Here is a 25,708-nt window from a genome sequence, read left to right on the forward strand (position 1 = left end):
GTATATGTAGTTTAAACTACCATTACGACTTGGCAGGGTAACCATCTTGGCAGGCCTAAACTTTCCCTTTTTAACATGTAGGTCACCCCTAAATTAGGCCCTGTCTAACCCACAGGGCAGCTTGCCATATATTTAAAAAGCAGGACATGCAATTTTAAAATTTACATGTCTTGTTAATGAAAAACTACCAATTTAATTCTTTACTACTGTGAGGCTCATCTCTCCTACAGGATAACATCAGGATTACCCAGATATGGAGAGATAGACATTCTAGGTATTTTGTTACTAAACTCACAATTTAAAATCACAACTTATGGTGAAGTTGGATTTTAAATTCTAGTTTAGTAAAGGACACTTTTAGAAAGTTGGCATTTACTTAGTTTAGCCATGTTTTGCCTTTTGCCTGGCTCTGGAATACACATCTGACTTGAGTGACAGCTGGCTTCCTGCATTCCCTCTAGACAGCCACACACATAGGAAGGATATGTGTGCCTGAGTAATCATCTGCATGCAGATGGGCTATCCCAAGCATGATGGGAGGGAAGAGCTGACATGTACACCTAAAAGGGAAGTGTCCTGTCTTCACACAAAGGATTGATTACTCCCCTGTAGTGTGTCTATACCTAGTGGAGGAAGGGAGAAATTCTGTAAATGCCAAAGCTTTCTTCGAAGCCTCCCCCATTTCTAAGGCACCAATGGGTATAAGTACTGGACATCTGGCAGTACCAAATTGGTCCAATTCTGAGCCTGTGACTACTCTGCCAGGTAGAGGAACAGCTGTGCCACACTGCTGGATTACTGCTTTTCTGGACTCTGCCTTGATGAGCTACCCTGCTGCTTGCTGTTCTTCTGCCTGGGTGAGAAGGACTGGACCTGCATCACTTGAAACCAGAGTGACTCCAAGGACTTGCTGGCTTGCCCCATTTTTCAAGTCTCAGGGATATCAAAGACCTCAACTACCTGCATTGGCACCTGGACTCTGCAAGCTGTCCTGGACCCTTGGATGTGAGGGCTAAGGTGTTTCTTCATCCCGAACCCATGCATCCTCCTCGGACTAGGCGCATCTACACCCTTAAGTGAGTCAGAACCAGAGCACCTTTATTGTTATGGGGAGAAGAACCAGCGCACCGCCCTCTGAACCAGCATATCCTCGTCATTGCATGGGTTGGACCTGGTGCATTTTACTCGGAGCAGCGCAGCACCTTCGGCATCAACACATCACCTACTGAGGGAGCAGCAGCCATGCATCAAATCAGGAACCAGTGTTCGTATTCGGAACCGATGCATCAGCGCAGTTGCTTGGAGAAAATCGATGCATCTTGACCACTGCGTGGCTTGACATTGACACATCACCTCTGCTGCACCTCGTATCGTCGTTGATGATGACACATTCCGGATCAAGGTACTTTGGTTCATTGGGCCCAATTGAGTCCCTGTATCTGGCCCGTGCTCTAGCACAGTCTGCCTGAATTTTTGACTTTTCCCTAGTCTAGCATGACCAGATAACCCATTTAAGCGCTTATTGCTTCTAAGCGCTAGTTTGACATTCATTCTTTAAAAATACATATCTTGACTTATACACAGTGGATTTTTGTCATTTTATCTTGTTTTATTTATAAAATCATAATATATTCTTCTGAACTGGTGTGGAGTCTTTTTTGTGGCATTTTCACTGTCTTACTGTTTGAGGTGTTGCACAAATACTTTACAAATTACTTCTGAAGCTAAGCCTGACTGCTCTGTGACAAGCTACCAGAGGGTACACACAGGACAAGTTAAGTTGCGTAGTGTTGTACACTTACCCTGACTAGGATTGAGGTTCCTGCTTGGACAGGGAGCATACCTCTGCCTACCAGAAACCTAATTTCTAACAATGGTGTGTAATAATAACTTAGGTTGTTCTGTGTATATATAGATCAGCAATTAGATTTTCAATCAAGACTGCTAGCAGATGTTGGTGAAATGGTATACTTTTTGCATGAAGAAAAAGGAACTTCTTGTAGATTGTCCTGTATGGAGTGTATGGACTACATCTGGGGAATACCCAATTTGTTAGTGGAACTTATGGGATATGTAGTCCTACTGTTTATTACGATGTGTTAACATTCAATTAGGGCTGCTGAACAATACCAGGGGAAAGATAAATGTATGATTCCAAACTTGATGTACTTATTACAATTTAAACTTTATATCACAACTAGGAAGTTTACATTCAGCAGTAGGGAAAAAAGAAGCCAGCAACCCAGGGCAACTCCCATGGGGCTCCAGATTGTATAACACAAGCAACATTTGTGCAAAGTTTGGGAAAAAAGACTTTGAATGGTTGTCAGATAATTGACAACATCCAAGGGATGTTCATAGAAGCTATAACATCAAAAACAATACACGTCCTCCAAAATATTTGTACAATTAAAAAGACTGTCAAATTCAGAAGCTGTGGTAAAAGATAGCTGCACTGTGGGTAGAAATGGGTACCATTCAGTGTAAGTATGCATTTCAGCAAATTATTTATTTTGAGATCATCAACTGACATCAGATGGTGCACAGGGGGTTTGGTAGTGTATAGTTAAGTAAAGGAAAGGAAATATTTATTTGCTACTTGGATGATCACTGAGGATGTACTGAGTTAAACTTTAATTTATTGTTGGAATGACCGATGGCCGACGGCCCATTGGAGGAGTAAAGTTCATGGTCACCTGTTTGCGTGATTGTATATGGCTACTGTGACTTTGAAAGCAATGTGTGTCTTCTGCCAGCCAACAACATCAACTTTTATTTTCATGAATATCCAATGGTTTTCAAGCCTGTGATGAATGGCCATGATTTAAACAAGTTTTGACAACTTTTTTGAATGAGGATACATTGTCAATTAATACATTTCACTTGAAAATCTGGACTGAAAGAGACTACGGTAAACAGTTCAACAAACCTTTTCTCCAATTTCTGTTTGGTCTCCGCCAGGAAGCATTTCGAGGTCGGTTTTCAAAGCACATGCTTCCAACACATTCTGGTATCGACACTCATTGCATGGCTGCCCAAACAATATGTTATCTTTCAAGGTAGAATTCTGGATCCAGGCTTGTTGAGGAACATAGGCAACTGATCCCTTAAAAAAAAAATGCCTGACATGATTTTTAAAATACCTTATTTCAGTATTTGTACACAAGGAAACGTAAGTGAAAATCAATATTAGGGTTTAAACAATTGATCTTAAGATAATAGATATCTTAAGCAAAAATAAATCACATGCCATGTTATCATCAGTTGATGATATTATTACACTTCTCTGAGCTAGTTTTCACCCCATCCAGAGTGCCTCACCTTAACATTGCTCCTCTCAATGTGATAGAATCCTACTCCTACGATCATTTCTTCAACTCCAATCTGGAATCTGTAAACCTTAAACTATATATACATGGTCACTATGCTTTCTCTGGAGCTCAGTATTTATTTCACCAAGGGGGATTTTCAGCATATCGGAAATTCTTCTCATGAGGATGTGTTACCAACTCTAGTGCTTGCATGTGCCTTATTTTGGTTTATGAAGCACATACAAGCTATATGGTGAAACATAAAAAGTGCTTAAAAATATTTGACAGCAAGCAAAGGTCACCTAAACACCATTCTATAAGATAATAGTTGTCATTGTTCCCCATGAAGTAATTTTATGTGACATCCCCCTTTCTGCTTTTTCATCCCTACAAGCTGACAACAAAACAACCACTCCAAAATGCCAACACAAACTACCAGAACAACACTTAACCCAAGGGAGACAGCAATATACACAGGATCACTTAACCTAACAGAGTGAACATGGTTTGACATGGAACTAGTAACCATACAAGCTCCGACCCCCGGCCGCCAATTAGTTAACAACTCCTGAACCTTTGAGCTATCGTAACAGAAATAAGTCTGGTCATCTAAACAAATCCACAAAGTTGTAGTCTCCATAAGAGCTCCAAGCTTCAGAAGTGCCCAGAAATGGCACTGCCTCACAACGGTTGGGTGTCAAAAGTAGGAGCAGACAAAAAACTCCACGACATACCTTCACAGGTGATTTAGATGGAGCAGCTTGGTAAATCTCCTGTCACAGAATAAAGTTCCCTACAAAGATAGGAATAGCACGAGGGTACCAGAAGGGCACCCCTTGCGAGGACGCTTGGAATGGAATGAGATGCGCCCTCTGGATAATACAATCCAAGGGGCATTGAACCAAAAAGCCCCTAGGGTAGTCTCCTTCATCACCTTCATAGACTCCCAGAACCTGTAAGTCATTTTTGCATGATCTGTTCTCCAGGTCTTCCACCCTGGATGAGAGACTGATAAACTGGGATTCACGCTGAACGATCCCTGAACAATTCTCCTCAATAGCCATGCGGAGGGTAGTCTGAGACATCTCTACTATGCAGGATTGAATTTTATCCATGTTTTTAGATAGCTTTTGTAGGACAACCTGAGTCTTTAGATGGGTTGACTTCAAAGCTAAAGAGTATTTCTGATGCTCCTCTCTATTCTGAAAAAGATGTTAATATATAACATTCAGGCCGGGGAGTCCTGCACTGGTGGAAAATTCACCCTGTCATCATCAACCCTGGTTTAAGACTGGTTGAAATATCAAGGGAAGCAGACCTTTATGGAGAACAATTAGTTGGAGTTATCTCTGTCCCATCAGGGTCCCAATGCAATTCTTCTGCCTTATCAGGTAAAGGAGAAGAAATGTGGCCCAATACCCCCATGCTTGAAGGCTGTTGTAACAACATCCTCCCACTGTAATGCCAATAGTCCCCAGAGACTACTCATTTTCCTCAAGAGAAAGGTCACAGTAATGCTGTGGGAGAGTCCTGAGCTCGTAGGTGTCCTCTTTGGGAGCTCTGGAGGGATGATGTCAAACTTGTCAGCTAGCACTGATAGGACTGCCTAAACATGATTATTCCCGCCCCCCCTAAGTCCACTGATATTTTCAAATACATGCTTTGGGAAACCAATGTGTTTCCGAATATATGTAGTTTAGAAACCGGAAAATAGGGAAATTAGAACTTTATTTGAGTGTCTTTGCAGTTGATCATGACTGTCAGACCAATAGTGGTACATGTTGACAGCACAGGAATAAAATTGTGTAATGATGCTAAAATAGCTGCAGAGGTGCTCATGTGCTACTACTACAATGCTGATATTCTCAGGGGAGTGAATTTTTTAACATTACATATGGCTACATAATTCACAAATATATTACAGACAACTTGGTGTTAGTGTATTTTTAAATGAAGGTGTACATTGAATAGTGTTCCCTGATCAAAAAAGTAAATATGGTTAAATACTAACAATGTGCATACAGATTGAAATGATAAAAAACTCAAACCAGGATTCTTACCTTGAAGCAGGTACCTAAACATTCATTAATTCGTGAAAGGAAACAAGGAAAGTTTGTGAATTGCATTAGAAAGTTTAATCTCTATTTCTACTACTTATCTAGTCCATACATCATTCCATGTAATTATCCATCATATGTCACAATTCAAGTTCAGTAGGTCTACTGACAAGGCAACATGTATAGAATGAAGTGATGGTGACACAATCACAATCAAATATGTGAAAATTGTTAATTATATATTGGTGTAGCAAATCAGTTGTAGTATCGTTTTAGACTTTAAAACAATATACAACATTGCAAATCACTATGAATTAAGAGTCTTATTTTGTCTCAGTCTAAATCCTAAATATACGTTATAATTATTTTGAAAAACAATCTACACTGCTACCTACCCGTACTGAGACTTCTCCTTCGAGTTTTTCCATTTCACCCAGGAGAGCTGATATAAGTGAAGACTTCCCACAACCAACCTGGCCAACAACAGCAACTAAGGAACCACTTGGAACTAGGATATTGATTCTACAAAGGAAATATGATAAAAATGGTTTACACTTGTCATACAGATTCAAGCAAAATACCACGTAGTTGCCTGTTGTTATAATGATTAAATGAATATTGCATGCTTTTCCAGACAGAACCGGTTTAATGTTGCTATCTTATTTAACAATATTAATGGGTTTTCAAACATGTAAATGAAACTACTTAACCAACCAAAATGTTACAGTTTATGTATGCTCAAAGAACAAACTGTTATGCGTTGTGGTAAGAAAAAGCAAACTGGTAATTCGTAAGTATTTTCTGATGATCTTCTTATTAACCCTTTCGCTGCGGCGGCTATTCCGCCGCATGCTGGTGACAGAACCGCTCCATCACCAGCTACAGTTGAGCTGTGCTGGTGACGGAGCGGTTCCGTCATGACCCGCCCCGCTCATTAAACCTGCCGCGCAGGCGCGAAATCAGCGCCGCGCATGCGCGGCGGCCGGGCCATGACGGAACCGCTCCGTCATCAGCACAGCTCAACTGTAGCTGATGACGGAGCGGTTCCGTCATCAGCAGGGGAGGGGTTAAAGTGTGTTTGGCTGTCACTTTCACAAAAGGAGTAAATAATGCACTACATAACTATTCAACGATAATCATTACAAAGCTTATTTTTATGGAAAATCAGACTCCTGCTTAAGGGAGCTTAAAGATAACTTACATAAAACTAATTAACCAAGAGAAAAATTCAAATAAATCGGTATCAAACCCGAATGACTGCCAAGAAGACAAAGCAATCCTTGAACAGTTAGCTTACTTTCATGACATTCAAGGACCATCTGACCTGCAAAGGCCCATTTTTGCAGAACACTTGAGCAGGCCACACACTCAGTATACAGTGTCAAACTTAGGAAGATACATACAGACACTAGCTGAAAACACATTGCCCCATCACAACAAACCTGTTTCTGTAGGTGTATAACTGGATTTTGAGTAAATTAACCCATTTTCTTAGAATTTTCTACAAATTCCAGAAGTTCTCCTGGGAAGTGGAGACAGTAACTAACTTCAAAGAGTATTCACAAAGGTAAGCATCTGAACATATGCAAATGTAATTAAGTAAATGGACTTGTGTGAATGATTACCCAAAGTGGATTTTCACATGCAAGTTCACGTTTGTTCAATTCCAAACAGAAATATACACGTTATTCGGATGATTTTCACACACAAGTTGTATTGTTATGTGCAATTTTGTGTGAGAATTGGTCACTGAGCATGTAATTGTATTTATATTCAAGGTTATACAGTAAGCCAGAATCTGATTTTCAAGACCATGAGGTGCTTTTACTCTCATATTTTTTACTCTCATATTGGCAGGCTTAATTTTAAGCTGAATGCTCACAAGTAAATAGTGTTGATTCAAAATACAGACATTATTTGCCTGAATCATGAGATATTTTCCAGGTGTAAAAAAGTATAACTTGCCCTGTAAGCATTTGTTTGTAGGGTGTAATGTTCTGTGCATTCTCGTGCTATCTAGTGTTGAGCCAGACATGTGTAAGTTGTTTTTCTTTGAAGAACTGTTTCTAGTCATGAAATGTGCAGAGACTTCTTCTTTAGTGAATCATGAGCATGGGCACTGACTCCATGTTAGATGGGTGAGAATGAGTATGGAGTGTCACATGAGCATAGTACTGTGCACAATGCTCATTGTAATGTTATGTCTTGTTGATTTCCCAAACTGGGGTTCGCGGATCCTCAAGGGTCCGTGACACACTCCCAGGGGGTCCGTAAGTAGCAGTTTTAAAAGCACAGCAAAGTTTCTTGTATAAGTAGCAGCTTTTGAGCAACAATAAAAGTGTCAAGATAATGCCAGTGATTAATGTACCTGCTGGAGAGAGATGAGAGTTTTGTTCAGTGGCAGCTTTGACTTAACTAATGTAGCACAAAGGGTTAATATGCCTACTGCAAAAAACATGTAACATGCATTTTAAAAATCAGTATTTTATGTGCATAGGCCCGTGGTTACTGCTTTTATCACAGAGATTCTTTTGTTACTGTGCACTTCATAAGTGACAATCGTAATCTAGCAGAGAGACCTATCAACTGTGGTCAAAGAGCTGCTTGCAAACTGCATGGTATCAGTTAGTAACTTATGTTTTTTCCAAGTCATTCATTATCCTTATGCTGCTAAAAAGGTTTATTTGGGTGGAAATTAATTTTTAATGTTAAAGTCAGTGCTAGCCACTGTGTTATGTTCTGAATCCTGAGTTTGTGCTTTTCCAGCCCAAGCACTCTTTAAGAAAGCCTACCAGTATGAATGACGTCAATACTACACCTTGTCGTCTCCTTTACCTTATGTGACATTTTCTACACAATGATTTACATGTATGATTCATTGTCTCTATATGTGTGTGTTGTAAAGTGCTCCGACATCTTACAATGGGATTAAAGATGCTATAAAACAAATGAAATACATGTGACAGAGGGGCTAGGGAGAGATGAGAGGCACTGTTGGAGGATTATAATAAGGGCATAGTAAGCCCTTCATTTACTATTCCTTAAAAGTTAATGCAAATCAATATATAATGAAAAATGTTTAGTGGAATGCACCATTGTTTTCTAAATATTTTGAAGGGGAGAGCCTCCCAAAGCCCCCTATGTAGTGCTCAGGCTCACTCCCCGCATTTGGGTGCACTGTGTGGGGACTGGTCTGAAAACATTTGCCAGGGCTGCTTTGGGTTTTCAGTCTGGCCTTGGCAGGAGCAGGAGCAGGAGCCTCGTATTGCGAAATAAAACCAACAATTTAAAACTTAGTCACGGATATGCAGCACCAAACTTCCCATTAAATGTTTTCTTTTTTCGCAAATTCCTTCAATATAAAATACTAAGGGCCAGATGTCCGACCCGTTTTTATATGCTCAAACGGGTTCGCGAACCTGTTTGAGCATGCAAAAACCTATTGGGCCATGTACATAGCCTATTTCGCGAGTCGCAATTTTTTTGCAACTCGCTAAATTGGTTTTCGACTTGCTATTTGGAAGGGGCATTGAGTGAGTCTCAAAACCATGAACAAAGGTTTTGGGACCGCAGTGCAGCCACAAAACACTCGCAATTACCACCTCCTTCAAGTAGATGTTAATGCATTCGCGAAGGGGAAGAGGTCCCCAGGGGACCCCTTCCCCTTTGCAAATGGATGCAAAATAATTTTTTAAGGGCAGGTAGTGGTCCCAGAGAACCTCAGGCTTGAATCCAAAGATGCAAATCCAAGAGTGGCATCTAAGGAGGATGCCAATGTTTATATCTGTGTCTCCTGTGTCGAATGCACAACTTATGTTGGTGTAGGAGATGGTCTTGCCTTGGAAGTCATCTCCTACACCCTTTTTGTGTACTCCTCTTGGAAGAAGTTTTATACGCTTCTACACCTCCTCCCACTTGTACCATTCACAACAGGAAAGGAACCTGACAATGTTGCCTATACACCAATTCTTGGCTGCCCCCGCTACGTTTTTGCTTGCTACATTGATTTACTTGCTCTTCTTGTCCATGGATTCGGTAAAGCCTTTTACAGGTGTTATTGACTACCAAGGTTCTCACTGACCTCCCATATAAATTGGGCTGCAAGGGGGGGATTGTATTTCTTCTCAACTCTAGATGTCAGTACCTTAGCTTGGACTGTCTACAAGAACGTCACTGAGTGCTTGGATTTTGAGAGATACTCCACAAGGAAGTGCTTATCTTCTGGAAAGACATGCAGGTCGACCTTGTGATATGCTGTGGACCTCTGAATAACGAAATACAGGAACCCTATGTCAAGGGTCCAGAGACCTGGTAGGTGTTTGTATGGTCACTGCTTATTAAGTCAGTGTGTACCAAAGATGTGTAAAAAAGAAAAATTTCTTTTTAGAGTCCCCTCACTCACCGGGGTTGCCCCACGGTGACATGCTTCATCATTGGGGCCATCCCAGTTCTCTACGAAAAGGGGCGTGCTGCGACAAGGCGACTACGCAGGAGCACTAGTTTTGTGAGATGACTATGTGTGGTGCATGTGTAATGATGATGGAGTGGGTGTGGAATTAAAATATACCGTGCTAGTGGGCCTCAACAATTTATTTCGCTCCTAGTGTGGTATAAAAAATTAAAAAGGGGTGACACTGTCTTCTAACTTTTACTGAGTTAGATCAGTGTCAAAGGTCAACATGTTTCAAGCTCCCCTAAGCTTTTCTTCAGGACCATACAGGGTCCAGCCCTGTATTGCCACTCCTGTTTTTCAAATGAAAAAGTATTGCTAAAAATACCTATTTACAATGAACGCTGTTGTCAATAAACATGCGTGTTGTTATACATACGTTTTGTATTTCACTTCGATTTATAAATGAGTATAGAATTACACCCCATGGTCTTAGGCAAGGGCAGGAACGCCTCGTGGAAACATTGTTCCTATCGGCAGACCCGCTCGGTACTACCTGGTGTCTCCTCGCCGGACCGCATACCAGACACCAGGTAGTACCGAGCGGGTCTGCCGATAGGAACAATGTTTCCACGAGGCGTTCCTGCCCTTGCCTAAGACCATGGGGTGTAATTCTATACTCATTTATAAATCGAAGTGAAATACAAAACGTATGTATAACAACACGCATGTTTATTGACAACAGCGTTCATTGTAAATAGGTATTTTTAGCAATACTTTTTCATTTGAAAAACAGGAGTGGCAATACAGGGCTGGACCCTGTATGGTCCTGAAGAAAAGCTTAGGGGAGCTTGAAACATGTTGACCTTTGACACTGATCTAACTCAGTAAAAGTTAGAAGACAGTGTCACCCCTTTTTAATTTTTTATACCACACTAGGAGCGAAATAAATTGTTGAGGCCCACTAGCACGGTATATTTTAATTCCACACCCACTCCATCATCATTACACATGCACCACACATAGTCATCTCACAAAACTAGTGCTCCTGCGTAGTCGCCTTGTCGCAGCACGCCCCTTTTCGTAGAGAACTGGGATGGCCCCAATGATGAAGCATGTCACCGTGGGGCAACCCCGGTGAGTGAGGGGACTCTAAAAAGAAATTTTTCTTTTTTACACATCTTTGGTACACACTGACTTAATAAGCAGTGACCATACAAACACCTACCAGGTCTCTGGACCCTTGACATAGGGTTCCTGTATTTCGTACACAGACTGGAGGACGACCTGGTTTGGTTTAACCTCCTTCTCCCTCCTTTTTTGTTTATGACCTCTGAATAACATCATGCCTTATCTGAGTAGTGGTTCAAGCCAAGACACTGGGGGTCGGCACTGTAGCCCTTGCGGGTGACAGTGGTCTGCCCTGTGAGGTCTAGGGCAGGACATAGTGGTCAGTGGGGTAATACAGACTGTTTGGTTTCAGAAAAGTATGTAAGGACTCCCATCAGGTGATTGGTGGAGGCAGAGGAGGTGGAGTGCAATAGTGTGATTCTGGAGGCCGTAGAGTTGGTGATAGAGGGGGGGGGCAGAGAGGAGGCGGAATTGGAACATAAAGGTCAGGGCTAGTGTGTTTCATTGGTGTCAGTTCTGAACGGGACTATGAGGATGGTACTCTTTTGAAAGCAAAGCTTCGCTTGCGAGGCAGTGTCTTGATGACTTTGGCAAGATGGCTTCACCAAGATCTTTCCGATAACAGAGCTCATTAAGATATGCTTCTGCCTGGTGTCGAGCTCATTCTGAAGCAGATAAATCTGGACATTCCTTGCCAAATTGGTTTGAGACACTCCCCCCGCGGATATCATGAACGAGGTCACTACCCTGGGAGGAGACAAGGCCACTACCCAAGGGGATATTAATGTTGCATTCCGTCAATATTACGCCTCACTGTACAGTAAACCTAGTAGCAGCACAGAGGCCTGTATGGAGGCTTTTTTCTCCACCCTTACATACCCACAACTCAAGGCACAGACGCCCAGAAGGAACTGTCAGGGCCCATTACTCAGTCTGAAATTAGGGCCGCCATGAGGAGACTCCTGCGTAATAAAACCCCTGGACTGGATGGCTACCAGTTGAATTTTATGCTACATATGCTGATTCTCTGGTGCCTCAATTGGAAATATTATACAACACAGTGCTGAAAAAGGGTTCTTTACCCCTCACTACAGCACAAGTGTTAGTGGTATCAATCCCGAAAGCAGGAAGGGACCCCACAGAATGGCCAGCTATCGCCTGTTATCATTACTGACTACAGAGTACAAACTCCTAAGTAAGGTGTTAGCTAATAGATTATTGCCCTCCCTGACTAAACTGATCCACATAGACCAGACTGGTTTCTACCTGCCCGCAGTACATCACCGAACACCAGGAAGCTGCACTATCTCCTAACGGAAGCCCCGAGTAGATATGAACACGCAGGATCTGCATCAAGCATTCAACGCTGTTAGACCACAATTATTTTGTTAACGAAATGGGAGGACCGGCGCAATTATATTTATTGAATGCAGCATTGTTACAAAATATAAAAATCCACTGGGCCCCGCAGAGACAGGAACCTGCCACACATGAACTGGTAAAGATGCTTTATTATATGGGCAGAAACAGACACCTTATTAAGTGGCTATACATAGGGATACGCTCCCATACTGAGGCTGGTCTTGATCCACTGCGCGCGGCATGGGAAGAGGAAATAGGGAGAGCCTTGGCGGTTAAGGAATGGGCAGTTATTGAAGAACACCCCAAAAAGGTATCAAGGAATGCAAAATATACATTTATTCAAACCATGATTCTTCACAGGGCTTATCTCACCCCCCATAAATTAGACTAAATGTTCCCACAGATGCAGCACTACTGCCCGAGTAGCCTATTGGAGGAGGCTGGGCTCCTACACATGGTATGGGCATGTCCAACATTACGAGGGTTCTGTCAGACACATTATTAGTATGTAAGCACACCGCAAGATACCAAATACAGTGGAGGAATGTATATTAGGCCTGCAAAAGCACATGTCCACGCTTAAAGTACAATACCGTTTTGTTGATTTGGCACTCATTTTAGCCATCACTATGCACTGGAAGTCGAGGAAGCCACCTACCGAACATGCCTCACATAGTGAACTACTCCATTGGGGCAGTGCAGAGAGTGCGGCCTTACGCCGAGAGGAGCTCAGAGGCTTACGCAAAATCCCAATAGCAATAGAATGGGTTGTTATGTTAGAGGCGCTCAAAGCAGTGGACATAAGCCAGTACAATACCCTTAACTGCACACAATAGAACATACAATAAGAGCATAATTTCCCGAATGCCATAAACCGAGATGTGTTTTTTTTTTTTAAAGTGCATTGCTTTATCAAGAGCCTCAAACTGTGTAATACGACGTATCCATTCAATATCTGGACATGCATAGGACTGGAGAGTGGGGGGTGTTTGTGAGCAGTTTGGTTTATTGTCTATTCTAGCAGTAACAGAAGAGAAATCCGAAAACAGGATAGGATTTGACACAAGGTGCAATAACTATGGATTCCGTCACCAAACACACTAATTTGGCAAGGTTGTGATTGTATAGGTGTTTACTCCATAAAAGCAATTTTACACTTGATATATGTTTTGGATATCACAACTTGCTGTGAAATGTCTTGAGGCAAATGTATCTTGAATGAGGACGATGTAAGTGTACTGCACCAATAGTATGATGTACTTTTGAAAAATAATAAAACTATGTTTAAAAATATATATATATATATATATATATTTGTAGATGCTCCCTTTTTCTGTCCACTAGCCATCTTTAGCCCAAACACTGTCGTGGCTATTTGCTTTTGTAGCATTTACTTTACTACATATGGAATTTTCATTTCATGTTTGTATTTTATTAATATCTCTGTATTTTTAATCAGAAATGCTTTTTTCCGTTTTATGATGCATTCTTTTATGGCTGGTATACAGCCGAATAAAGATTTCTGACTGACTGACTGAATCGATATGTGGGCTATCAACGAGGGAAATATATGGGAAACCGGAGGAAAGACAAGCTAATCAAAAAAACATTTCCACAAAATAAACAATTTTATCTCATTGTGCGAGTACCCATGGTCATTTTGTAAACATGTTACATCTTTGGGGGTTTTCTAATGTGTCAGAAATTGCATGCAAATGGTAGGAAAAGGAAAAACACATTCTCCAATACGTGAGGTGAAAGAAAAGGACAGTCCATCCTGCCCTTTCTCAGAACTCTCTCCCTCACAACTGGACTGGAACACCAAGCATATTTAAGTAAGATCAAGTTCCTCAAAACTAAACTTTTAAAAAACGGCTATCCTTCATATTTTGCTGGATGTCAAAGGTGAAAATGCTCAAATCTGAATATCTGACAATAACATACAATTAAAGATTACATATAGTGTAAGCTTACTGTTTTAAAACGGGTTCAGTGTCCAGTGCCCAGCTGAACCTCCCATTCTGTACAGTGATGGCATAACCTGTATGATATGAAATGAATAATTAGTGAAACAAGTCTTATATATAAATATTAACTGTTAACATAATTGATACACTTGATGAATGGAAACCCATCAACCCTGATCTAGACCAAAGAGGCAATGTCTACCCATTACTGTTAAACTGTGACAGAACTTAATAGAAAAACAACCAAGATGGGTTTGACTTTGTCAGGGCGGTGCGGCATGAGTCCCCATCAAAAAGTGAACTCAAGGGCTGACATCTTGGCACACCGCTGCAATTTAAAATGGCACTGCTCAAAAAACATACAAAAGTGAAGGATGTAACTGCCTCAGTTATTCTGAACTACTATATTCAGCTGTGCCTTTGTATCTGTGTCACAGCGGAGAGAGACCAATCATATTCACATCAATCTTGGTCCGGTACAGAGAAGAGGTTTATATCACTATATCAAGGACAATAATATCCATCTTGGCATATCCATCTAAGAGAAGGCCTGTTACTAAATGCATGCAATTGCAGTAGTATGATCTGCAACCCTCTCCATTCAGACAAGCACTGAAAGCACCAGGGGAGGAATGGGATGCCCCCCCAAATGCAACCCCCATTAGAAAGTAAAATCCTTACTTAGGTTGAGTAAAGCGGTGATACCCTAAATCTTTAAAACACATATGCATAGCACAAAGGGCATCCTAATGAAACACCATAGAAACACAGGAAAGAGAACTGATGTGTACTGGAACAGTGCATTACAAAACCCTATAACAGTGGGGAGCAGGACTAACTTCAGGCTGATTAAACTGGAGGTCCTACACAGGACAAACCATAGTAGGTCACAGTTGTTCAGGAAGGAGCTAGTCCCCAGTAAGGACTGTCTCAGATATCATGCTTTAGAGAGAACATTCATACACACAGTATGGAGTTGTGACGGTGCTGGAGTTATGGGCAGTAGTAAGAGAATTAATAGAGGATGTAGGGATAGATATCCCTAAGCCATAATCACACTTCACAATACTCAACGATGCTGACCTGATGAAGCATAAGAGGAACCTCTGCTTGCTGAGGTTCATGGTTCATGAAACACACATGGAGATAATTGATGTGGAGCAGTGGTAGATAGTCCTGCCCCTGTGTTGAGATTACAATAACATGGTAGTGACACAGACCCTATGAACCTGCCAATGCCATGTTGTCTGCCTGCTTTTTTTCAGGTGCCAAGAGAATCATTTTTCGGTTTCAATATTGTGCAGCGGCAGAGTGGTGGAAAAATAATTTGGTTTTTAATAGGTGGAAAAATAATTTGGCATCCAATAGGTGGAAAAATAATTTGGCTTTTAATAAGATATATGGGCTACAAACTTGGGAAATAAATAGAAAATAGGTAAAAGACGCAAAAAAGACGCCCCTGCCCTGCCTCTCAATTTGCCAAATCTAAAGGATCACAAACGTTCATTAATGAGCCACAATGATTTGTGACTCATATACGGCCTTTTGTATATGAAGAAAAAACATTTTGTGATTGCAAATCCAGTGATTTTGTGAATTACTGGGTTTGCAATCACAAAAGGGCTTTGTAAATCAGGTCCTACCTTCTTCGTGACAGTACCCAAGCTCATATGAAAAATAGGCTACAACATTGAGTATCATCACAAATGTCTGAACTTGCGTTAAAGGAAGTGAGGAAAGGAAGTGTGTATTCTGTAATGAGGCAGGAAGTGAAGAAAAAGAATAGTCCCCGTAGTTCTCTTGGCTCCACTTCTGAGCCCAATGGGCACATGGCCTTCAAACTTACAACAGGCAATGTGTTAAGCCAATATATAAACACCAATTGCTTTGACCTGAACAGCTGCTTCCATAACAGGAGATGCCCACATTTTCAAACCCTTCGTTTTATCTTCCTGTTTCCTTACTGCCATTGAGATCGTGAACTTTGTATTCCCATTATGTTTTCTAACATCATCATCTGGAATCCAAGCTGTCCTTCATTTTCGTTTGATCTACTCACAGTTGCAACTGCATGAATAGGATTTTGCTCTTGAGTAGGTTATGGTTTTAAAATGTGATATATTTTACAAATTAAATGTATCATTACCTGGAATAATAGATTTTGTATCTACAGATTCAGGGTCAAGTTCATCATTACTGAGAAAATTCTGAATTCTATTCAAAGAAACGCTAGCCTAAAAATGAAGAGAAAAAAGTTAATCAAAAACGCTGTTCAGTTTAAAAACATCTATCCCTAACAACATATTATTTCAGTTTGATTTTGACCTTGGTTATGAAGATTGCATTATCCTTTATTTTTGCATTTGATGATTCACTAATTCACAAACCTCTAAGTACTCTTTATATGCAAATATGTACTTTAACTGTCTTCAACATCCAGTTGACCTTTACACAAGATATAGCTCTCATTAAAATAAATAGCACCTACATAGAACCAATAGGATAAAGTGATATATTTATGTGTACTCTTTCAACCATTAACTTATCGCCTCAGGTGAACATTCACTAACTCACATGTGGAAAATTACTGACCATTGCTAAGTATTTAATGTATGATATTACTCCTCTGTGCTTGGCTTTCAGATTAGACTAGTTTCCTCGCGTGCTTGAGTCGGGTAGACCTAGTTTCTTTGCTTTGTGCTTTCTTTTGGCCTCATTACAGGATTTGTTCATGATCTTGGTGCATGATTAATCAATGACCATAGGCTGTCTGTAGGAACTATGCAGTGTGATACAATGCATATCTAACATAAGTTCATGTTGGAAAACTGCTAGTAATAGCTACTGCTGTTGTGATGCAAGCAAACAGGGATACTCATGTTCTACTTGAAGACCATAGCCAGGCGTTTGCCCCATGACTCACTTACTTGATACCGGTTTACAATAGGGCCCAGTACTGTTTACATCAGTTAATCTACCTATGTCCCCCTACATAGACAACTGTAAAACATGGATACCCGAGCTTGCTGGTGCCTGAATGCAAGTCATTACTTGGTTTCAATCCAAACAGGAGAGACATGCTGAGACTTACCTGTGTACGTTTCAGAGGCCAGACATGAAAACAACATTAAAAGAAGAGTGAAGCATAAACAACAAATAGGGAAGACTCTGGAGTAACATATGAAGTTTCTACTCCAGAGGGTGGAAATGTGAACAATTTTCACACAAGAGTTGTGAGATAAAATACTAATCTAAAGAATTGTTTAAATGCCAGGGACACACGCGATAATATAAAATGAATTAAGACTAAGCACATCCAGTTACCCCTTAATTTCAGTTGCCCGGTATGTCATCAACAACACTGGGACTATTTTGGATACCAGTTGTCGTTTGCATTGGCAGATTAGAGTGGCCACTCTAGCCTCAGTGTTGCAAATGTACACAGAAATTGGTTGTCTCAAGGAATAATGGGGCAGCAATTTCCAATGTGAGCAACCTTGTTATTAAGGTAGAGTGTAAGAGTAGCTGGCAAAGTCCTTCTGCCATAACGACTGAGAGGTATTGAAACATCTGTCCCCATGTTAACATCAGATAGCCTTCAACCCAAAAACGTTTGATATTTTTAAGTATGGCTGCCCATTTCTAAGCTGTCCCTCAATGACAATTACCAGAACTCTTCTGAATCCTAGGGACTCCTTCCACGAATGCCTCTATTTGCCAAAAAGGACTGGAGCATTGGGGCAAGAGTATATACAGTTTAAGACGCATGAACGAGTGATTTTATTAGGCACAGAAAGTGTACCGCTAACACAGGCTGTGTAACTTTTAAGAGGCAGTCTCTGCTCATACGTGATACGGCACTGAGTAACTGGGTCTCTGACAAGAAGCTTAGTGTACTGTGAAAGTGTAGCTGGGGGAAGCAGGGCAAACGAACCTGGTACTTACATCATTTTGTTTAAGTTATCAGTGCATGCACATTACTATAAGGATCATCTCTGTGGATATAGTAGGATGTTACTTATCAGAGCTGTAAGTTGCTATCTGAGTTACACTTTTGTAATGGTTTAATGTAGCTCTCCTGCACCAACGATATTAGTGCCCTTTAAATTTGAAAGAACTATAGGGAGAAGAAAAAAAGAAACACAAACAAGTACTACCATGATCAGTGGTAAGCAAGATCATTCTCGTATGTACCAGGATGTAGGTAAACGGTTCCCTGAACTTCACAGGCTGTGGAGTAGAGTAGGCTGTAAAATGAGTGAAAAGATTGTTCCAGGATATGAGGGTCTTGATTGAAAAAATGTATCTCTTCGGCTAATATACAATAGTACCGATGCTGTAAGCCTAAATAATTGGCCCACTTAGTTGGCTTGTTAGGTGCTGTCTAGGGGGAGACAGAGAGGTATGATGCTCAGAGAGTAACAAGAGAAGGTTTGGTTCTTGAAACAGATTCTTACTCTAACATGGTTCTAGTGAAAGCCTCCATCAAAGGAAATGATGAGATTTCAGATTTGTTTGTTTAGATATGTTTATTTAAGATAAACACAAGTTACAACTGAAATAAAGTGTGGAGAACATGAAATAAAAGTATATGCATATAGTGTGTAAGGGGCGAATTTAAGTGGTGGTTTAAGTTTTTAAATAGAAACATGTATTTTTCCAATGTCTCTAAGCCCCGTCCTTTTCAGACTGGGGGGCGTGTTTTTGACTTTCTTTCTAGGATGTAAACAACAGTCCCCCCCCATACCCCCCAGTCTGAAAAAGACGGGGCTTAAAGACAAATGGTTTTTCTTTCTATCTAAGCCCCATCCTATTCAGACTGGGGGGCGTGTATCTGACTGTTGTTTACAGCCTAGAAAGAAAGTCAAAAAACACGCGCTCCAACCTGAAAAGGACGGGGCTTACATCGAAAGAAGAACGTCACTAGGACCTCTTCTCCAATGGCTGGCCACCGTTTAGGAGGCCAGCCAATGGAGAAAAGGGGCGAGGCTTAACCCTCGCTAGTGAAGTACACTAAAGTCATTAAATCTCGCGAGTTTGAGTGCGCATGTGCGCACCCGATGCCAAGCGAGACCTAAAAAGGTGCCCCCTACAAAATAATTTTAGATCTGGGAGAAGGGGAATATTCCTGGCAGAATGACCTTGGTTCCAGCAAAGTTCTGATTCGGTGGTCTCAGGGGTCCAGTACTTATATCTATTTGCGATTACCCAAACTGTGAATTCAGTTAGGGAATTGCAATTTGTGATTCTCTAAATGCAATTCGTGTAGCTATCGCAAATTGCAAATTTGCATTAAGGAATCGCAAATTACCACCCACTTCTAGAGGGTGGTAATGTGCAAGTTCCTAGAAAAATGTACTTTTTTGCATTTTTCGAAGTGCCATGTTGCACACATACTAAGGGCATGTATGTGCACCACATATGCACACATGCATCACCACATGCACCGTATGTGCACACATGCATATTTACCTATTGGGCACTTGCAAATTGCACAAGCAATTCCTATTCATTCCTATGGCCCTTTAGGCCCATAGAAATGAATGGGAAGCCATTCCTTATTTGCGAGTCGCAATTTGTAAGTCGCAAGTAAGGAATGTGTAGGAATCGCAAAATTTTAGCAAAAACCTAAATATATTGCATTTTGCGAATCTACAATAGAGAATCAGTAAAATTCGCTATTATAGACTAGCAAAATCCAATGTTGATACATCTGGCCCTTAAACCTTTGTTTCACTGAACATATAAATCCCTTTTGAACTCAACTTTTTGGCATATTAAACTCAGTAAAATAAAAATAATCTGGGTTTTTTTAAATCCAGGCTTGACAAAGGTTTAATTTGAGTTCACCAGCTTATTAATACTAATATATTTTCCTGGGGCTCAACATGCTTTTACGTTGCTAAAATAATTTTGAGAAGAAATGTAATAATGTGTATCCTTTACATACAGAAGCTCTTGGCATGTCGGAAAATCGACTGACGTCATTTGGTCCTGTAGCCACAGGCGAAGTACTGAAGGTCCTCGGGAGCCTGAAAAGTGGCTCACCTCGGGACCCAGTCCCGATGCGGTACCTAAAGCAGGCCGCCCTGGCGTTAGGAGAGCCCTTGACCGATTTGATCAATCTCTCGTTCACTCAGGGGACTGTGCCGCCTGACTGGAAAAGTGCGGTCGTCAAAGCGCTTCTGAAGAAGCCGGGCTTGGACCCGCAGAACCTGGCCAATTTCAGGCCCATCTCCTTATTACCAGGAGTTAGTAAGATTGCCGAGAGGTTGGCGAACCATCGGTTATCAAACTTTCTAGAGGAGAATGGCCGGTTGAGGGACTCCCAGACGGGATTTCGACCGGGCCATGGAACGGACACGGCTCTGCTAGCAGTGGTAGAGGAGGCCAGAAGCACTTTGAACGCAGGGGGATCAGTGGCAGTGATCCTCCTGGACCTCAGTGCTGCCTTCGATACCGTCAACCATGGGGTGCTGATACAACGTCTAGCTGAGTCGGGTGTCTCAGGAGTGGCCCTGGAATGGTTGGCCTCCTTTTTGGAGGGGCGTACCTTCGAGGTCTGGGAAGGAAACGCAAAATCCCCTCCCCTCCCACTTCACTGCGGGGTGCTACAGGGCTCATCCCTGAGCCCCACGTTATTTAACGTGTATATGGCACCCCTGGAGGGTGTGGTGTCTCCGTTTGGCTTTAAGACCATAAGCTATGCGGATGACACCCAGCTAGTGGTGAGTCTTACACAGCTGGAGAAACAGCCCGAGACGCTCCATGCATGCTTGAGAGAGGTGTTTGATTGGATGTCCAGGTCATCGCTCAAATTGAACGGATCAAAAACTGAGCTGATGATCTTGGGCCAGTCAAGTTTTGCCCTCTCGCCAAGCAGCTGGCCCAACTGCATGGGCACCCCGCCCGACCCAAAAAAGGAGATTAAGAGCCTGGGGGTCTGGCTGGAGCCGGACTTGTCCTTTAGGACACACGCCAAGAAGACCGCTGGCGTGTGCTATGGAATGCTCCGGTCGGCCCGTAAGGTTCTCCCCCTGCTACCAGAACTCTCCTGGAGGCTGCTAGTCCAAGGCTTAATCATCTCACGCCTGGACTACAGTAACGCGCTCTTTCTTGGAGCGCCAGAGTCAACGTTTAAGATCCTGCAACAAGTGCAGAACGCAGCAGCAAGGCTGCTGCGGAACGTTCCGGCCAGACAGTCAGCCAGGCCTGCTTTAAAAGCACTCCATTGGCTCCCTGTCAAAGAGAGAGTTACCTTTAAGGCCCTGTGCATCGCACACAAGAGCATACAGGGGAAAGGACCAGCTATTCTGAAGGACATGATTCGCCCCTACAAGCCCACAAGAGCCTTACGCTCTGACAACAAACATTTCCTTCAGACAAAGAGAATTAGGAGAGCCCGTTCAGGGGGCAGGAGTTTTTCTATCCATACAGCGCGCGCCTGGAACTCCCTCCCATTCTCGCTGTGCTCCGAACCAAACCTTCTCAGATTCCGGAAACATCTGAAAACGTATCTTTTCCCAGAATAACTGTAGCTCCTCTGTTCTCCATTAGTAGCCTGCTCCTGGTTTCTATAAGCGCTGGGATGCCCAAGGGTAACCGTGCACGGTACAAAATTCAATAATAATAATAATAATAATAACAATACAAGTAACATGTCAGATAGCAGGATTTTACAATCTTTGGTTTATCATCCAAAAGCTTCTATTCTTTACGAAATGATTACACTTTCTAACACAGACAGACAAAAAAGATACAGAATTGCAGTGCAAAAGTGATCTATGCGTTAACCAGCCTATTGGCCTTTGCAATAAAATACAGCTAAAAATCCAAAAATCCTTTGAAGCTGCAAATATCATTCATCCTTAATTCTTCATATATAGCAGACCGCTTGTAACACCTCTATCTTTACTGAAAAGTGCTCCAACTGCACAAGATAATTACTGATTTTGTAAAATTGCTGATGCTGATACTATCCAATTCTGGTGCTAGAGCACTATAAAATATTGAGCTATTTTATTGTGATTACAATTCTTAGCAGCATTATAATGCAATAGTGAGAGATGCGGTGTCTTACAAAACAACTAAATAAATATAAAAAAATATGTATGTATTTTCATATCTGAAATGTTTTTAGGTTTATATATTTGCCGACAAAATATACTTTTACATTAAGCCGGTAAGAGTATTAGGTATTTATCCTGGACATTTACAAAACAAACCAGTCGCTAGACTTGAGTTCTTCAGGACAGCCTTGTCATTCTGTTGTCTCTAGTATGGCTCAGTTAGCAGCTGTGCAAACTGTACATGGCTTAGAGGCTGAGATTATATGTTTTACATAATTTACATATGATACAATAATGTTCTGTTCAATTTTATTTTTGGTGATATTTTCTGACATGCAGTCATGTTGAGTAAGACTAAGTTTAATATAGTATACCTGGTCTGATTAACAGAGCTCCAGTTGCAATGTGATTCTAGCCTTTATTAATTAAGGTCTTACCCCCACATGCATCAAGCATTTTTGGAGTCGCAAACGGTGCGATTCCTTAAAATCGTCCGTTTGCGATTCCAAAAATGCTTTTTGGAATGCATCAAGCATTTTTAGAAATCGCAACTTTTTTGAGATTTCTAAAAATGCGATTGCTTTTAAGAAATCGCAAATTTGCGATTTCTTAAAAGCAATGCATGATTACTTTTATAATTGCGAATTCGCAATTAGGGTGTCAAATTTACCGAGTGGTTGAACCACTCGGTAAATTTGCAAAAAGTGTTAAAAACGCTGCAAAAGCATTTTTTACACATTCATGTTACGGACACACATGTCCTTAGGACATGTGTGTGTGCAACATGATGCGAAAACAACATTTCATGGGTGCAGGGGTGGTCATTTGAACCCCCCTCTCCACCCTTGAAATGCAATCAGGATTTGCGATTTTCTAAGTGCGAATTCGCAATTCCCATTCATTCCTATGGGCATTTTAGCCCATAGGAATGAATGGGAATTGCGAATTCGCACTTGGCTAATCGCATAATATTTGAGAATCGGTAAAAAATGCGATTTTTACCGATTCTCAAATATTTTGCGAAAATGTACATGCATCCCATTTTGCATTTCCTAATTTGCGATTCCCTAAAAATCGCAAATTAGGAAGTGCAAAATGAAACAATGAAGCATGTGGGGGCAAAGGCTGTGCTAAATGCTACTTCTTATCTTGTCATTCAACCTCACTTATCATCGATGCAGTTTTTTTTCTACAGAAGCGAAAAATCTCCCACTAACTTACATATCTGCTTATGTTCATACATTTTTTAATGCTACAAAAGCCATTAGTCGGGCTCACTGATTTCAAGGAATTAATTAGCATTTGAAACACAAGAGCTCCTATTCTAATCAATGAGGGTTCCTGAGCTATAGACGGGCACAACAGTAGGATAGCAATTAGGTCAGTTAGAATCATTCTCAAACATTGAGGAACGTTGTTAAGGATTAAAGAGAACAGTCTTCTTGATGACATGGACAAAGAGAATACAAAAAGAATGTGTCATTTCATGCAAGTCTCTGCACACACTCGAACATAAAGGTGATTATAATGCTATATGAGAAATCAGATTCCTGCCATTTAGCAAGGGTCTGTCAATCCGAACTGCCTTCATTCGAATTCTCACTGCTATGTCTATAAAAAAATAGGAAATTTGCTTCATGTCTGGAATCTTCGTTCCCAGTCATCACCTGACAAAATGGAGCCATGGCTCCTTACACGTAATATTTGGCTTTTTTATATAAAGTAGGAATGCACAAGCTGGATTATATTTACATGGCAGTCTAACTATATATTTTAATCCTAACAACAAGTACACAGCACAGCAGTCAGACAGTGAAATTTCTAAAATAACAGCAACAAAAGGCCTATGCAACAAATACACTCCGCACACAATATGTTGTAGAGGAAAGTCATCTATTGCAATCACACTGAGTCCCAGCCATGCCAGCAGCTGAGGAGAACAGAGAAATGTTTTCCTACTGAGCCAGCCAGAGGCAGGAAAATGCTGTGATACTGACATGAACACCGAAGGAAACAGTGGGTTCTTCTCTCCAGTTGAAATCTCCAAGAATGTCACTGGTCCTAATTCCCAAAGAAATTCAGAAATCTGCACCTAAAGTTTTATGACCCTCACATGAGACTAATCTATGGCGTTTGGCAATTCAAAATGTTTTCCAGGGAAATCAGTGAGATTCACAGATTTTCTACCACAGTCAAACTTCTAGTTATTCAACGTTTTTCATGCAAGCATATGCATGCGTGTGTTTGTATACACACATGTGTGTGCATGCAAGACATACACTTTCTTTTTTGTTCCCCGAAGGCAAAATAATTTTACCAGTGGCCAAACACCTTCTCTTACACCTGCATCATTTTTATTGGGTGCTTCCCCTGCCAACTCTTTATAGGGTGTCTGGAAATGTATTTACTCCTGGCCTAATTACAAGTAAATCTTCATCCTTTTCATGGAGCAAAGGGTTAGAGAAGAGTTTGCGAATACACAATCACAAATGTTTGTGGGTAATCAGTTCCTTAAATGCCTACTCACTGCCCAACCCTACTCACTATTAGATATATCTTATCCAAATTGAATATATCCGATTACCAATACAATCAAAACCGGTTATATGTGTATCTAACTGAAACCAGGCTAGTAGTTTTGAGACTCGGTCCCACTGTGGTTCGGTAATACAGGGCAGCTAACCTAACAGGGGGAAATGCTGTATCCTTGTCTGAAACTGAGAAGCCATCACTGACCATGAGCCTATTTTCATCACGGTTCAAAACAAATGCAAGACTGGAGTATTGTGCTTAAGTGACGTTTCTAAATACAAGATTAATCAAAGGATAGAAAAACCTCAGCAATCTTATTTCTAAAAATTCATCTCCTTAAAATGTTCTACAGTGTGTTGGACAAGTCTTTTTTATTACCTGAGCAATGTTGCTAATGACTTGTGGAAGCATATTCAGTGGGAATCTTAAGATGTTGAACAAAGAAAGAGAAACAAATGCTTTTTCTGCGTCGAGGACATTCTTTTCATCCACTGAAACATACACAGCAAAAGTTGTCAAGGCAACCTGAAAAAACATTGAAAATGAAATTAAAGTTTAGTGAATCAACCTAAACAAGACACATAAAAGAATTGATTGTGCACTGCACATGTCTTCTATATTCCTTTCACCAGTATTCACTGATGATCACCACTAATGGCCTGATTACGAGTTTGGTGGTGTGTGAGCGGGTCAGCACGCCATCGACCTGCTTCAACACTGCCAAACTCGACCACCGCCAGCCCGCCAGATTACAAGTTTCCTCGTGGTTTGGAGGGGGTGGGGGTCGTTTAGCGGTTACGTGGTGGTGCAATAAAAAGGCTCATCCTTAGCAATGCAGATTCAAGGGAGTGTCAAAGCCCGTTCCTACATGGCATGGTCTGTGAAGGCC

The 25,708-nt window shown here is 41.2% G+C and overlaps 1 protein-coding gene across 1 annotated transcript in view; it reads right to left on the minus strand.

Annotated features, from left to right (window-relative positions):
- Positions 1-25,708, minus strand: part of ABCC3 (ATP binding cassette subfamily C member 3) — a 624,389-nt gene that overhangs the window by 186,264 nt on the left and 412,417 nt on the right. The window contains exons 13-17 of the mRNA XM_086930544.1: positions 25,198-25,344; positions 16,365-16,452; positions 14,226-14,292; positions 5,764-5,890; positions 2,930-3,106 (exon numbers count right to left, since the gene is read on the minus strand). Of these exons, the coding sequence (XP_086786670.1) occupies positions 2,930-3,106; positions 5,764-5,890; positions 14,226-14,292; positions 16,365-16,452; positions 25,198-25,344 (606 nt within the window). The remainder of the gene's footprint in view (positions 1-2,929; positions 3,107-5,763; positions 5,891-14,225; positions 14,293-16,364; positions 16,453-25,197; positions 25,345-25,708) is intronic.

This window comes from Lissotriton vulgaris, chromosome 7, assembly GCF_964263255.1.
Source record: "Lissotriton vulgaris chromosome 7, aLisVul1.2, whole genome shotgun sequence".
Lineage (NCBI taxonomy): Eukaryota > Metazoa > Chordata > Amphibia > Caudata > Salamandridae > Lissotriton > Lissotriton vulgaris.